We start from the raw sequence: 15,355 nt of genomic DNA on the forward strand, positions 1-15,355 counted from the left end.
CCAGTAAAGGGAACTCTTAAGGTGTCAGCATACCAAGACATTTTGGACAATTTCATGCTCCCAACTTTGTGACTTTGTGGGAACAGTTTGGGTTGGCCTCTTTCTGTTCTAACATGACTGTGCACCAGTGCACAAAGCAAGGTCCATAAAGACATGGATGAGAGAGTTTGCGGTGGAGGAACTTGATTGGCCTTCCCTCAACCCGATAGAACACCTTTGGGATGAATTAGAGCGGAGACTGCGAGCCAGGCCTTCTTGTCCACATCAGTGCCTGACCTCACAAATGCGCTTCTGGAAGAAAGGTCAAACATTCCCATAGACACACTATTATAGCTGCAAAGGGTGGGCCAACTCAATATTGAACCCTACGGACTAAGACTGGGATGTCAATAAAGTTCAAGTGCGTGTAAAAGCAGGCGTCCCAATACTTTTGGTAATATAGTGTACATGGCCATACTACACACATGCAGGGGATGCTGAGAGATGGCCTGCATGGGGATGGCTGCTGCGTCAAGCAAACACTGCCTTGTAGACTAGTTAATGAGAAGAAACTCTGGTCTTCACCCAAGTTCACTTTATTTGAATGCAGTTTTCAGCAGAGGGGCAAGTAAGGTGGGTAGACAAAAGTATTTTATATAATTTCAATTTCATTTTTATTATACAAGAAACCCACGTGGTTGGCTTTTCATGTCATTTGGATAAAGAATAGTCAAATCCTGGTAATGATGCTGTTTTGCTAGTTTGAAATTTAAAAGCTTCTTTTTTTGTCCACCAAAATGCTCTATTAAAGCAATGGGAAGATGGACTGTGATCCTCAAGTCACTTCTTAGCTATTTATTGGTTTTGCGCTCAGATAGAAGGCTATGAAAAAATGTTGGTCTTAAATTAGGTTTACCACCACTTGCAGCTCTGTTTTGTGTCCTCGCGAACAGGAAGATTTTTGTTAATTGCCAGGATTGGCAAGATATGGCTAAATAAAATAATAACATAGAAATCAAGAGTGTAACCGGGAAAGCTAAAAATAGTCAAACTTTTGGACCTCTCCTTGAACTTTGAATGCTTCTTTTATATCTTCATCATTGTAATACTTCTGATGTCCACTCAACAAATTTCTCTCAGCTGGTTAGAAAAACCAGCACACTGGGGTTGATTTACTTAAATTAAAGAGTGCAAAATCTGGTGCAGCGTTGCATAGAAACCAATCAGCTTTCAGGTTTAATTGAACATGCTGAAGTTAGAAGCTGATTGGCTACCATGCACAGCTGTACTAAATTTTGCACTCTCCAGGCTTTATTAAATTCTCCCCACTGTGTAAAGATCAACAAAGCAATGTGCTAGATAACAGTGGTGGAAATACATTTAAGTCTGTTGATTTGAATAAATATACTTTACCGTCTTTTTCTGGCTGGTGGTTGGATAAAGGCAAAGTGTGCACAGATTTAGTTTGTGAATTCTGCCCCTCACTGCTGTTCCTTATGGTATAAGCAGCTATACCATTCCCTGGGGGTACCGGAATTTGACAAAATCTTCCTGTGAAATTCGGTGGGCACAAACACTGGTCCTTCTTTATACATACACCACCATTCTTGCACAACATAGGGCAAAGAACTGTTAAAAGAAAAAAAAAAAAGGTCATACGAAAAAAAAGTTTGAACTTTGTCAATAGTTTTCTCAGTAATTGGTAGGAGGTAATATTGGAATGAGTGTGGAATGCCATTCTGAAATAAATCATACAAAAACAAAAGATAAGATATGAGAAGCAGCACATGACAGTTGCGTGTGAATTGAGTATGTGCAGAAAAACGTTGCAGTCAATCAGCCTTCTGCTTTTATCATCCAAAGCTACTGCAGAAAACCGGGCCCCAGACCTTGGGGGCTGTCAGATATCTGCTTGGATAATGAACAGTTAAGATGAAAGATCCAGTTGTTTCTTTCATTTTGAAAAGAGTGCTGAGGTTATTATTGCTGTTTGTATACCTGTCGTGGAAATTCAATTTCTCTGTGTTTGTTATAAATCCAAAACTGAAGAAAATGCTAAATTTTGAGTTGTCACCAGAATAACAGTGCAGTACAGAAAGTATAAATATTTTCCCAATGGGACACAAATGGGAATAAATCTGACAGTGATTTTTACAGTGGTTTTAACCATTCCCTACTCCAAAATGAACAAAAAGTTTGGGCTTTAGATATATGTTAAAGGCTTTAGCAAGGTGTTCATTTGGTTTTCATATGAAGACTTTAAATTGTTTCCAACTTGACTGGTGCCACAACTTCACATTGGTCAGATTTGGCCATCATTGAGTCCTATATGTGATATGGGAGATCGAGCTTGCCCCAGGGGTGTTGAGCACTGGCCCAAGATCTCCAGACCAATGTCAAAGTTCTCCAATAAAACACTGAAAAGCCATAAAAAACATATGTATTGTCACCTCTAAGGCTGGATTCACACCTATGCGTTTTTAGTGCTTTTTGCATTTTGCAGATTTGCACTACAGTCCATTCAACATGGTTTCCTATGGAACACGTTCTGTAGTGCAAATCTGCAAAATGCAAAAAGCAGTAAAAATGCATAGATGTGAATCCAGCCTAAGTGGCAATGATTAATTTTGTTTCTTTTAAATTAATAAAGTTTAGTTATTCGAACATTTATTGACCTTAAGACCTCTTATAACTTTTTTAAATATAGTTGACCATCCTATACCCAATTTCAAATCTCCTATACTACAGTATGCAAAGCTCACAACTGTCCCTGATTTCAAGGGACTGTCCCTGATTTGGAACAATGTCCCCCTGTCCTCCTTATTTGTCCCTCATTTTGGCCTGATCTGTATAGTTGTATATAAAATGCATCCAAATTCTAAATTGCTGCATTTGTAAATTTTAAAAGCCAATATAAAGGAATAGTAGTGGTAAAAAAAAAAAAAAAAAAGCACTTGTGGGTTTAACTAATCTTTTTTTCGTATAATTATATTATAAGAAGGCTAAGCAGGGGGTGTGTCCTATGCCTACATACTTTTGCTAATAGGTGTCTCTCGTTCTCATCTCAAAAAGGTGGGAGGTATGAGTACTAAATTGCACACTGGATTCAAGATTTTAAACCTTGTCAATACTCCACTTGCTCTGCCTGTTTTTATCTCCCTTTTTTTAATGAAAGCATATTGGGGTCTTAATAGGGTTGACCATACTATGATGGGGCATACTTCTTCCATTGTAGTATGGCAATGAAGATTCTGTTGCCTAAGTGAACTTTATGACTTCAGCACAGTGCCAGTGTTTGCTGGGCAGCATTAGCAGGAAGAATAGTAGAACCACTCAATAACTGGGCTGTGTCCCTTAATCCTGAATACATGCTTTTTTATTCTTGACTGGAATTTCGTTTTATTGTCCCTTGTGAACTGAAGTTTGGTTTTAAATACTGTAGCTGCAGTATGGGTGGGAAGTAATATTTTTACATGTAATTTTATGATGTCCTAGGAGACGTAAATCAAGGAGAGGCTTGGTTGCCTTTCAGCACGCTCTTTAGAGGGTCCCTACGGCCCACGCACACATCGCTGCACAGCGATATACACGTGAGGATGATGACAGCGCACACTCTGCTGTAGGCCACAAGAACTAGTCAGCCTTGATCCGGGGACTATTCCACCCACACAAACATCGCAAGTGAGTAGGTCCCTGTGCACTGAACACCCGGTGACAGTGAGTGGAAGCAGACGGAATAAGGGTAGGTCCGGGAGATTTTTGGTCCACTAGATCTCAGTCCAAGCACCCCTCCCACCCCCGGAGCCTTTACTGTGCCGCGGTCTCTGATGTAAAGCAGACACTTGAAGACACAGCATTGAGAAATCTAAATGTGCCTGGGTCTGTGTCCAAAGAGGAAAGACGCATGGTTAACTCTTATAGCGTAAACCAGTACGCATTCTTTTATATAGAGTGCTTCTAACATTGCAGGAAGAAAATATTACATAAACCTATACTTGTGCCAATATCTTGAATGCCCAAAGTCACTTAAAGTGAAAGCCCATCCAAAAAAATTTTTGTTTGTTTTGAAATGAGTAGGACCTCGGTGCCTGACCTGGGGAGCTTTAGTACTTGTTGTGTGGCTCTTTGAAGACCTTAGCAGTCAGTAGTGGTTAGTACGAGTCTTATTTGTAAAGGGCAGTGATCTTCTAACTGTCTCCTGCAGCTGGTCTTCAGTGTCCGACTACTCCTGTCAAATGTCCTTAGTCTCTGATCATCTCCATCGGTATGTCTGCAGTTTCTGACAGTCATCTGTATCATGTGTGGCCCTTTGGTGCTAAAAGGGATACCTCATAAATTGACAACCACCGAAGTAGGGAATAAATAGAATCTTAGGTTTTTATTGCAGTCTGTATCCCCAGTAGGGAGATTCCCCTCATTTTATGTTCTGGAGACTGAAGCAGATTGTTTAAAATTGATTGGTTAAACACACAAGTGTTTTTTCCCTATTGTCCATTGAGGGACACAGCTTGATGATAATTAAGCAACAGAGGGTTATACTGCCACCTACAAGAGAAATTGACCTATGTTGCCTAAAGTCACAATACCCCTCTCCATGGTCTGATGTCTGTAAGGAGTCCCTATACATGCTGGCATCTTCTCCCTGGCTTCTTCCTGGTGCCAGTCTTAAGCCACCTTGATTGGAAAGCATGGAATGATGTAACTTCAGTGCATGTGCAGAAGTTAGTCATCTCGACACCCAGAGACCGTGCTGGCACATGCAATGCACGTCCCTCAATGGAGAAAAAATGATTTTACAGTGTATACCAAAATCCTGTTTTATCTATCACCCAACGAGGGACACAGTTTAATGACAATTAAGCAACATAGGTCTATTTCTCCTGTAGGCTTTAGGATAACCCTATGTTGCTTAATTATCATCAAGCTGTGTCCCTCAAGGACTCAGAAAAATGTTTTTTACAGTGGATACAACATTTTTATTTTCTCTTTCATCCATGGAGGGACATAGTTTGATGACAATTAAGCAACATAGGTCAGGTTCTCCTGTAGGCGGCAGTATAACCCTACATAGCTTAAAGCGGAACTGTAGTCCCACTGTAAAAAACAGTAAGCTGGCAGGCTTTTTTTTGCAGAAGAGACATGCAGCACCTCTTCTGCAATAAAATACCCCTACCTGCCTGCTTGCCATCTCCTCCAGCTCAACTTACAGTGCTGGGCCGGTCTCTGAGTGCTGGTCTTATTTGCCTCCTGCGCATGCACAGGAGTGACATCATCCCCCACTGGCCAATGAATGGGCTCGAAGACTGGCACCCAGAAGAAGATGTCAGTGCAGGACTGTTGGACAGGTAAATATGGAGACTTTAGCACCTCTTAATATCATCAGACTGTGTCCCTCAATGGACTCCAAGAAAAAGATTTTATAGTTGTTTTGATAACAAACATAAAAAGCACATGAAAATGTGCAGAGAGAGGTGCAAGTCCAGCAAAACAACAAACATATATGTATCTCAACTGTGTAGTTAACTTTTTGCCTGAAGGTGTGCTAACAGTATTAGGGCTTGTTTGGATCGCTCTTCAGAGAGCATTTAACAGGCGGTGAGGAGGCATTTTATTACTGTAACTCCTTGAGCCCTGCACCGGTGTGCTGCAACCGTGTACATTGGACCCAGCTGTGGGTCAGTTGAGGGCCCCATTTACTTGAAAGGATCGGGTCTTTACTCACAGTTGAATAACCTCAAAAACCCTAACAACCACACTTACATCTCCAAGTGAGAAAGTAACCTAAAAAGCACTAAAGATAGGGGAAGCTGGTCACAAATTTGGACCACACTGACTTCCTTCCATTAATATCCTCACAACCAAATCGGCTTTTAAAACAGTTACAAGGTGGCACTTGGTCCTGTCTCGTTTGGCACAACTTCACCCATTCGCCCCTGGCACCTGTTTCAGGGGCTTCTCTGCTCCAGGAGATGTCCTCCATAAAAGGTGGATATGCTCTATGCTCTCCCGATTAAGGACAAAAGTCCTTAATCTTCCACAATCATTATTAGCCTATTCCTTTCCAAGAGATCTGTGGTATGTCCTGCTACACCTGAAACCTCCAGGCTTCACCAAACCTCAGTTTAAACTGGCTACCTATGTACTACTGGCAGCAAAACAAACAGTAGCGAGAACTTGGAAACAACAGTTCATACCTTTTACAGAAGTCAGCCGCCGCTTAGACTTTTTTTTCACCAATGAGATTCTCTACAGTATTCTTTTAGATACATACGAGACGATTCTTAAAATATGGACCCGGTGGGTTCAATATGCTCAACTTTCTATGCCAACTGCCAGTTATCTATTGCTTTGAGCTCTGAGAGCCTGGGTTTCCAGCTGGGGTGCTCCTGATGTCCTTATTTCATTTTCCTCTTCTCCCCCCCACCTTTTATCTTCCTATTTACCTAGGCTCTTCCGTAGGGATGATTTCTACCTATGCACTTCTTTGTTCTTTGTTTGCTTTTTACATAGTGAACTCTATATATAAGTATTTCATCCACTAGCGCCCACTTCTCTGGTATTGGTGCACAGATTTCATTTTCATTGGTTTTCTGTTATCACACAATTGACATGCTAAACGTTTTGTCATTTAATACAATTTCTCTACTTGCGACTGCTACTGGCTTGCAAGTCATCGATATTATGCTTCTATCTGTATAGCCGATTGCAGTCGCACGCTGTATTCTTTAAAACTTTTTAATAAAAATGTATTGAAAGAGAAATGGTTCGGTTCTGGCGAGAAGTAGCACTCGCCAAAAGTGATAGAATAGACATTTGCAAAACAAAAAAGTTTGCTTCCTTTCCACTCGCTGCTTACATAAATTTGTTTAATTCGTTTTCGGAATTCATTTTGTTTATTCGAATTTGAATCGATTCATGTTTTTTGAATTCAGTCATTCTAACCAAATTGAATTCCATTCAAATTCCATTTGGATTCCAATCAAACTCCATCCAAAATCAAATGTATTCTATTCAACATTCATATTTTGGAAGATGGTTATATTCTTTCTTTTCCATTCTATTTTATGCTTTTTTCTATTCTATTCTTTTCTATTCTATTCTCCTATTTTCTATTCTTTTCTATTCTGTTCAAATTTATTATAAATACATTTCAGGAGATGGTTATATTCTTTTTATTTTATTCTATTCTATTGTTTTTTTCTATTCTCTTCTTTTCTATTCTTCTATTTTCTATGCTAATTAAAATTTATTCTATTTGAAATTTGAATTTCAGAAGATGGTTATATTCTATTTTATTTTATTCAATTTTTTTTTCATTCTATTCTATTCCTTTATTTTCTATACTATTTTATTCTGTTCTTTTATTTTCTATTCTATGTTGTTCTGTTTTACTCTATTCTTTTCTAGTCTATTCTCTTATTTTCTATTCTATTCCTTTATTTTCTATTCTATCCCTTTATTTTCTATTCAATTTTTTTCTATTCTTTTATTTTCTATTCTATTTCTTTCATTTTTATTTTATTTTATTCTTTTTGGAAAATTTAATTCAATTTGAAAATTATTCAAACTTCGTCTGAAATTTAGTTTCTATTTGTTAAATTCGTTACTACTGTAATTCGGATACATCTGAATTTCCGAATAATAATAAATTAATCCGAATTTCGATTCAGAATGAAACGAAATGCACATGTCTATGAAAGAAGGAATAATTTTAGGTCTGCAGCTAAAGGGGGTAGCGGTTGGCGGGTGGTAAAAGCCCAGCTGGACTGTGTGGTTTCCTGCCACCCACGTGGCTACTGTGAATGAGCCCATAGTTTCTAGTAGCGGATGGCACTTGCAGCATCACAATTGCTAGACTTTGGAAAAAGTGATTTCTGATTGACTTGTATGTGTGAACCCATATCACAAAATGCTGCACTATATAAAGGAATGCCATTGAGACCTACCAGTGTTTCTCAAACTGTGTGCCTGTGCCGGGGCACATTTGCGGTTGTGCTGTGGGAAGCCTGGGAGCCGCCACTGTAACAGTTGCATTCTGGGAGTTGTAGTCTGTGCTTAAGCGCAGAGGAAACTACAACTCCTGAAGACTGGGGTCTTGGAGGCAAGGCTCGCAAGGGAGTTGGGATGCGTGACTTGCTCAGGCTGCGGGGCTGGGCACTGGCAGCAACTTTACCCCAGGACCAGGAGCATCACCCCCCCTAGGAGGCCGTGGCATGCAAGGACCTACTGAGCTGAGCTGCCAGGTGAGAGACCCTGACACCCCAGGCCCCCCCCATACACCTCATTTGCCCTGCTCCAGTGATCAGACTGCATTTATGGGCACTGGTGAGGCTGCATTAATGGGCACTGGTGAGGCTGCATTAATGGGCACTGGTGAGGCTGCTTTTATGGGCACTGGTGAGGCTGCATTAATGGGCACTGGTGAGGCTGTATTAATGGGCACTGGTGAGGCTGCATTTATGGGCACTGGTGAGGCTGTATTAATGGGCAATGGTGAGGCTGCATTTTTGGGCACTGGTGAGGGTGCATTTATGGGCACTGGTGAGGTAGCATTTAAAGGCACTGGTGAGGCTGTATTTATGGACACTGGTGAGACTGCATTAATGGGCACTGGTGAGGCTGCATAAATGGACATTGTTGAGGCTGCATTAATGGGCACTGGGGAGGCTGCATTAATGGACACTGGGGAGGCTGCATTAATGGACACTGGGGAGGCTGCATTGATGGTCACTGATGAGGCTGCATTACAAATCTTTTCAGGTGTGCTGCAAACATTTTTACATCTTTTTGGTGCGCCGCAAGGCAAAAACATTTGAAAAACACTGGTATATACTATAAGCATAGGTAAGAGGAAAGGAGAGAAGAATGAATGGCAGATGTTAAAGAATGTCCTTGGACAGCTGCCCATATATGCAGAAAAGCTTGTTAGCAATCTGCCCTTATTAGAGGGAAAGGGGGGGCGCTCATAAAACAAGCTGAGAATTAGCAAGGAACTTACAAGGTTATTGAACAGTTTTAGGGCTGTGGCCTCAGCTGTTCGGAAACGCTGGAACATTGCCTGGCACTTAGAGGAGAACGCGGCCTGACAAGATCAGAACTCATAATGAACATATACAGTTATGTGCCAAGAATGAGCTGACAGACAGAGAGAAGGGGGAGAGCGAGGAAAGTACTGTACGTGAAGAGGATTAGTGTAGCGGAGGATAACGATGAACAATATATCAGTATAACGGGCCAGTGCAAAAAGGAATGCTGACGTGCAAAGTAACATAAGCAATCAATCAACTTTCCTAAAGTCATATCGGAGAAAGATGAATTCTGATTTGTTATTATAGATTGCTGCACTTTACACTTTTAAAAGGACATGTTGACCTTTACCTAAAGTGTATGTTTAGTAATGACATTTATTTTTTTGCAGTCTGTGTCCCACTTTAGAGATTTCCATTCCCTTAGGGCTCAACCACACACTTCGTGGTGGATCGCTTTTTCAGAGGCAGTTTAGAGGCGGTTTACAGGCATTCCTCAAAAGGATTTTACTTTGAAATACCATGCTGCAACCACATGCCAAGCATTTTCATGTGCGGTTGGGGGCGTGGTACCAGTGCCAGGACAAGGTAACCTAGAGCCCAGGGCTAACATGCCAAACTGTGCCCCCCCAAGAGGTATGAGCATTATGTGTCAGCATAAATCATTATTAATATACAGGATTTATATAGCGCCAACAGTTTGCGCAGCGCTTTACAAAATGAAGGCAGGCAGTACAGTTACATTACAATTTGGTACAAGGAATCAGAGGGTCCTGCTCATTAGAACTTACAATCTAGGAGGGAGGGTCAATTGATGCAAAAGTTAATAGCTGTGGGGGATGAGCTGATGTATAAAATAAAACAGTGTATTAGTTAGAAGCAGGATAGGCTTCTTTAAAGAGAAGGTTTTTCAGGGATCGCCTAAAGATAGATTAGGGGACAGTCAGACAGATTGGGGTAGGGAGTTCCAAAGGATGGGAGAAGCTCTGGAGAAATCCTGGAGGCAAGCATGGGAGGAGGTGACAAGGAAGCTAGAGAGTAGGAGGTCTTGAGAGGACCGAAGAGAGCGGCTTGGTTGGTATTTTGAGAGTAGGTTTGTGATGTAGCTGGGGGAAGAGTTGTGGATGGCTTTGTAAATTATGGTTAATACTTTGAATTTTATTCGTTGGGTGAGTGGAAGCCAGTGGAGGGATTGGCAGAGAGGGGTGGAGGACATTGAACGGTTGGTAAGGTGGATGAGTCTTGCAGCAGCATTCATGATGGACTGAAGGGGGAATAGTCTATATAAAGGTAATCCAATGAGGAGGGAGTTGCAGTAGTAGAGGCGAGAGATAGCCAGGGAGTTTATTAGAAGTTTGGTGGTGTCATTAGTTAAAAAGGGGTGTATTCTAGAGATGTTGCGGAGGCTATGGTGGCATGATTTGGACAGGGATTGGATGTGGGCCTGAAAGGACAGTTCAGAGTCTAAATCCCCCAACAAAAACAATGAGCACTAATCTGCATGCTTACCCCTAAGCATAAATCCCCCTCTTCTCTCAGCACAAATCTGTCTGTCAGCTCAGTTTTTATAGCTGCTGACTTTTAATAAACAAACAAATTCCGCTTTGAGTTAAGTCTTCATAATCCATGCGATGCATACTAGCACATTATGCCATTGTCTTGCAGGATGAATTTTTTTTATCAAGCTTTACTTCCGCTTTAATATCACTTTAAAGTGGAGTTAAACTCTTACCAATGTTTCAACAGTCCAAAGTCCCCCTGCTGGCATCTTCTAAGTGCTGGGCTGCGGCCATCTTCATTGGCTGCCGTGGAATGACGTCACTCCTGCACATTCAAAAGAAGACTGCAAGTAGCCAGGTAGGTTTCTTTTATTGCAGAAGAGACATTGCATGTATCTTTTGCAACAAAGCCTGGCTGCACACAGTTTTTGAAAGCGGAACTTTAGTTAATGTGATGCAACCCAGACTTGGGGACATAGGTGTGCGCAGCCTTTTGCATTAGGGTGTGCACCCCAAAGCTCAAACACATACTACCGATCACTCACGATGAAAGGGAAGGGGCTGGTAAGTTACATATTTACCGGCCCCTTCCCCTACTCATCCTAAAACATCCCCACAGCAACAGCCGGAGGGAGAGGAGAGTTGGGAAGCCGGCAGCACTGCGAGGGAAAGGATGGGGGGGAACCAGGGCAGTAGGGGGGATCTGTGCTGCACAGTGTGATTAGGGTGTGCCTGGGCACACCTGGCACACCCTGTGCGCACGCCTATGCTTGGGGATCAATCATGTTTCGATGTCCACTGTCCCCTTAAGCTGCAGCCCAGCCTAAAACAACCTGTTAAAAAACAATGATTTTCTGAGGCTTGGCTGGGTTCCTTTTGAAGAAAGGTGACCAGCCTTCAGCAATGGCAAAGCAAGTAGTACTAAGACTAAAACAGGTGACTGGGAGACTTGAGCTGAACTGTAGTTAAGGACAGGACAGGACTGGGCTTGGTGACAGGGGAACCTTGGCCCCATAGGCCAGTAATAATAAGATATGATGGGCTGGTGCCCCTCAATGAAGATATGTCACCATTCTGAGCAGAACCTGCAGACAGTCACACCTTATTATATGGGTATCTCTTTTAGATCTGTAATCACAGTAGCAGGCAAAGGGAATTCTTACGTAAAAATGGAAGATATGGAAAGGTATGTCACAAAAAAAATGTCCTTTAGGAACACCCATCTTTCATCAATGTAAATCCATGCCATACTTTAGCTCAAAGAAACCATGAAAGGGCCTACTGGCTGTGTTGTCCAAAGGGTCCCAATTCTCTCCTGGTTGGGAAACTGTAACTGCGTCTCCTATTATCCATCTGAAATCTCCTATTATCCACCTGAAATCTCCTATTTTCCACCTGAAATCTCTACATAATTTACTTCTTATAGACCAAATCTAAAGTTTTAGTTGGCCTATCAGACATATTTAGTGAGAACATGAGCAGATATCTGACAACGAAGTAGCAGGACACATCAACCAGGGACCAGGTAAGGTCGCTATCACCGTGACAGAGGTTCAAAACCATTCTACACCCAACTAATAGTCCTTTTATTGATTTCTTTGTCCCTATTTGAGAAACCATCTCTCTCAGTGGCCATACAAGAAATGCTTACAATAGGAACACAAGTAAAAAAAAAGTCGGACGGAGGTTCTAAAACTTCCTTTATTTCTTTTTGTGTCTCAGAGAAATATCCTTCACGCTCATGCTCACTTCCTGTCCTAGTGAAGAAAGAAACCAGTGAGGACATGTCAGCGGTGAACCTAGCGGGAGTAAGACCATTGGAGCGAAGATGAGTGTTTCAGAGTTTAGTTCTGCTTTAACACTGACAGGGGTGCTTACAATGATCATTTTTTATTCTTTTATGTAAAACCTGTATGCCAGCGGTGCCCAACCTGTGGCCCAGGTGCCACATGTGGCCCGCAGAGCCCTCTGATGTGGCCCGCGACCTCCTGCTCTGGGATGGCTGGTTGGCAAGCCCAGATCGCGGGTTGCCAATCCGCCATGTCACAGCATCAGTGTTGTTAAAGAAGGCGGTGGTAAAGGACGCAAGCGGCTGCAGAGCAGAGAGGCATAAGCCACTGCTTCCTGTATAGTGCCGCCTCCTGTCACAGGTGGAGTGATACCAAATGCACGTTGCCTGGGACAGTAACAGCCAGCGATACTTGAATGGAGGAGTGTTATTAAAGGTAAGTTTATTACTTAAATCACAGTGTATATATATGGGCATATCTGTTCTGCAGTTAGAGTTGCCACCTGTCCGGGATTCACCCGGACAGTTCGGGTTTGGAATCATGCGTCCGGGTTTCAGACTGCCTGAAACCCGGACACATTATTCAGACTGGACTATGGCTTCCCAGCAGGGTTTCTGGCTGTAGTTGTCTAAGCCGAGAGTGTCTGTTACACTCTCTTTCATGCTGCCCAAAGCCAACACTAATAATCCCCCCTCCCCCCCACAAACACATACAGAGGGGAGAAGAGAGAGGGCTCGATCTGCACCTCTTCCTCCTGCCCCTACCCCTCTGCCCACACTCCAATCCCCAAGACTGTGCCTCAGAAAAGGAAAATGGGGCTGTAAATTTGAAGCCCAGCAGGCTCAGATACATCTGGATGAGAGGTGCTGATTGCCAAGGGGTGAGTGAGCTCACCATCCATCCCTGTCTGTGACTGGTCTACCCCTTCTTTCTCCTGCCTCTGAGTGAGTACACTAAGCTAAATCAGGGTTCTCAGAGCACCCTTTGCATCAGAGTTCCCCTTTACACCAGAGGCCACAGTGTCCCCCCTTACATCAGTGTCTTCTTCGTACATCAGAGTTCTCAGTGTTCCCCCTTAAATCAGGGTTCCCAGAGCATCCCTTATGTTAGAGTCCCCAGAGTCCTCCCTTACATCAGAGTCTGCAGAGCCCCCCCTTACAGTGAAAGGGAACTCTGCAAGTTCAGATGTAAAAGGGGAACTCTGTGGACTCTGATGTAAAAGGAGACTCTTGTTATTAACTTCATATGATTAGAAATGTTATTTGATAGCAAAATAATGTATAAAAAAAATAGCTGTGCGCTGAAAAGTGTTCGGGTTTGACTATCTGCAGTAGTTACTGGGATGCTTTCAAACTGATTCGCAAGTGCAGCGCAGTGCATCTGCACTGAACCATAGACTTCTGTTATTACCTGTTAGTTTGGTGCTCTTTCAGGAAGTGCACTACACCTGCAGGATATAATAGCAGTCTATGGCAAAATGCAGCCAACCCGCAGGAAAGCCAGAGGCGCACTGCGCTGTGGTAAACCGCAGGGCATCAGTTTTAGAGCAGCCTTAGGACCCTTTCACACAATCAATCCGACCCAATCGGACCCACCATTCACCTCTATGGAGTGACAGACGTAAACGGACTTGTGTCCGATTAAACCTGACTACCTACAATTCGATCTGCTGAAAAAAAAAAAAGGGGATCCATCCCCTTCCGCTTGGGCAGATCGGATTGAAGGGCCCATAGAGTACAGTGGGCTGTGCCCACTTTGCATATGCAGAGTGGACACGGATCTGTCATCCGCCCCCTCCGCTCATTGTGGCCCATGACCAGTTACCAAGTCGCTTCAGTGGCCCTCACTCTTCAAAAGGTTGGGCACCCTTGCTTTATCCCAAAATGAGAAAAACTGTACCTGTAACTGTTTAAAAAGTGTGAGCTGGAGTTCAACTTTAATTTGTTGGTCAAGTCCATCCAAATTTGCTAGTCTATCTAACACTACCCTCTCTCCAGATCGACAATGCTGCTGTCCAAAGGTGTCTCCATTGTTATCCAGAGTGGAGACACCCTAAGGGCTCTTTCACACGCACGATCCGTATGTCCGTTTTTCATCGTTCCGTATTCGGATGAAAAACGGACATACATGTATCCCTATGGAATAGCGGATGTCAGCGGATGAACGTCCGCTGACATCCGACCCGCTCCGATCCGAAAAAGTGTAACGGAGGAAAACATAACTTTTCCATCCGTTTTCGGATCGGATCGGGTGACGACGGACTCTACGGTCCCTCATCATCCCATCCCCCATAGGGGAGAGCAGCGCTCTGACAGGTCCGTCGCTGCACAGTGTGCAGCGACGGACCTGTCATCTTCCTGCTCAGCGGGGATCGGCGGAGTGATCCCCGCTGAGCAAGCGGGTGTTCACGGGGCGGATCATCACTGATCCGCCCTGTGTGAAAGAGCCCTAAGACAGGAAGTGACCGGATCACCAGGTGAAAATAAAGGGGAATAAAAGCCTTAAAAAAAAAACAGAAAACGAATGCAGACACCACATGTAAGAATTAGTAAGTTGCAATATGTTATAATATTGTTTTCGGGTTTAGATACACTGTTGATATTCTATCACAATAAGGATTGTGCCATTTGAGGACTGGATCTGTGCGGCCTTGCTTTAGTCTCTGTATAATAAAGCATGTAACAGTCCTTATCCTTAATGTAAACCTCACCAGAGTTCTGCATTGCCAGAATAAGCACTCTCTCTGCGACACTGGTTTCCGGTGTAAGACGTTCGGATTAGTCAGCCTTGGATTACTTACATAGGTCATTAGTTATAATAATAAACCCTCTCAGTGTAATGTCCCCGGGGATGTATTTCAAACCTGGAGAGTGGTGTTCCGCACGTCAATCACTTCTATATGAACTGACATTAAAGCGATGTAATAGTTCTGTATACAAGTAACTATACAGTATACAGTCATACAAATAAATAATAATCATCCTTTTAAGCAGACTTAGTTAAAGGAATCATATAATGAGAGAGATATGAATGCTTGTTGCTAATATCGCTATAATGCTGA

General features: G+C 42.7%; 1 protein-coding gene across 2 annotated transcripts in view; it reads right to left on the reverse strand.

Moving 5' to 3' along the window:
- The window catches only part of LTBP4 (latent transforming growth factor beta binding protein 4), a 288,242-nt gene that overhangs the window by 104,845 nt on the left and 168,042 nt on the right, over positions 1–15,355 (reverse strand). For both annotated transcript variants that reach the window (XM_073598500.1, XM_073598501.1), the window contains exon 6: positions 1,393–1,608. In XM_073598500.1, coding sequence (XP_073454601.1) covers positions 1,393–1,608 — 216 coding nt within the window. The remainder of the gene's footprint in view (positions 1–1,392; positions 1,609–15,355) is intronic.

Source organism: Aquarana catesbeiana, linkage group LG09 (genome assembly GCF_042186555.1).
Source record: "Aquarana catesbeiana isolate 2022-GZ linkage group LG09, ASM4218655v1, whole genome shotgun sequence".
Lineage (NCBI taxonomy): Eukaryota > Metazoa > Chordata > Amphibia > Anura > Ranidae > Aquarana > Aquarana catesbeiana.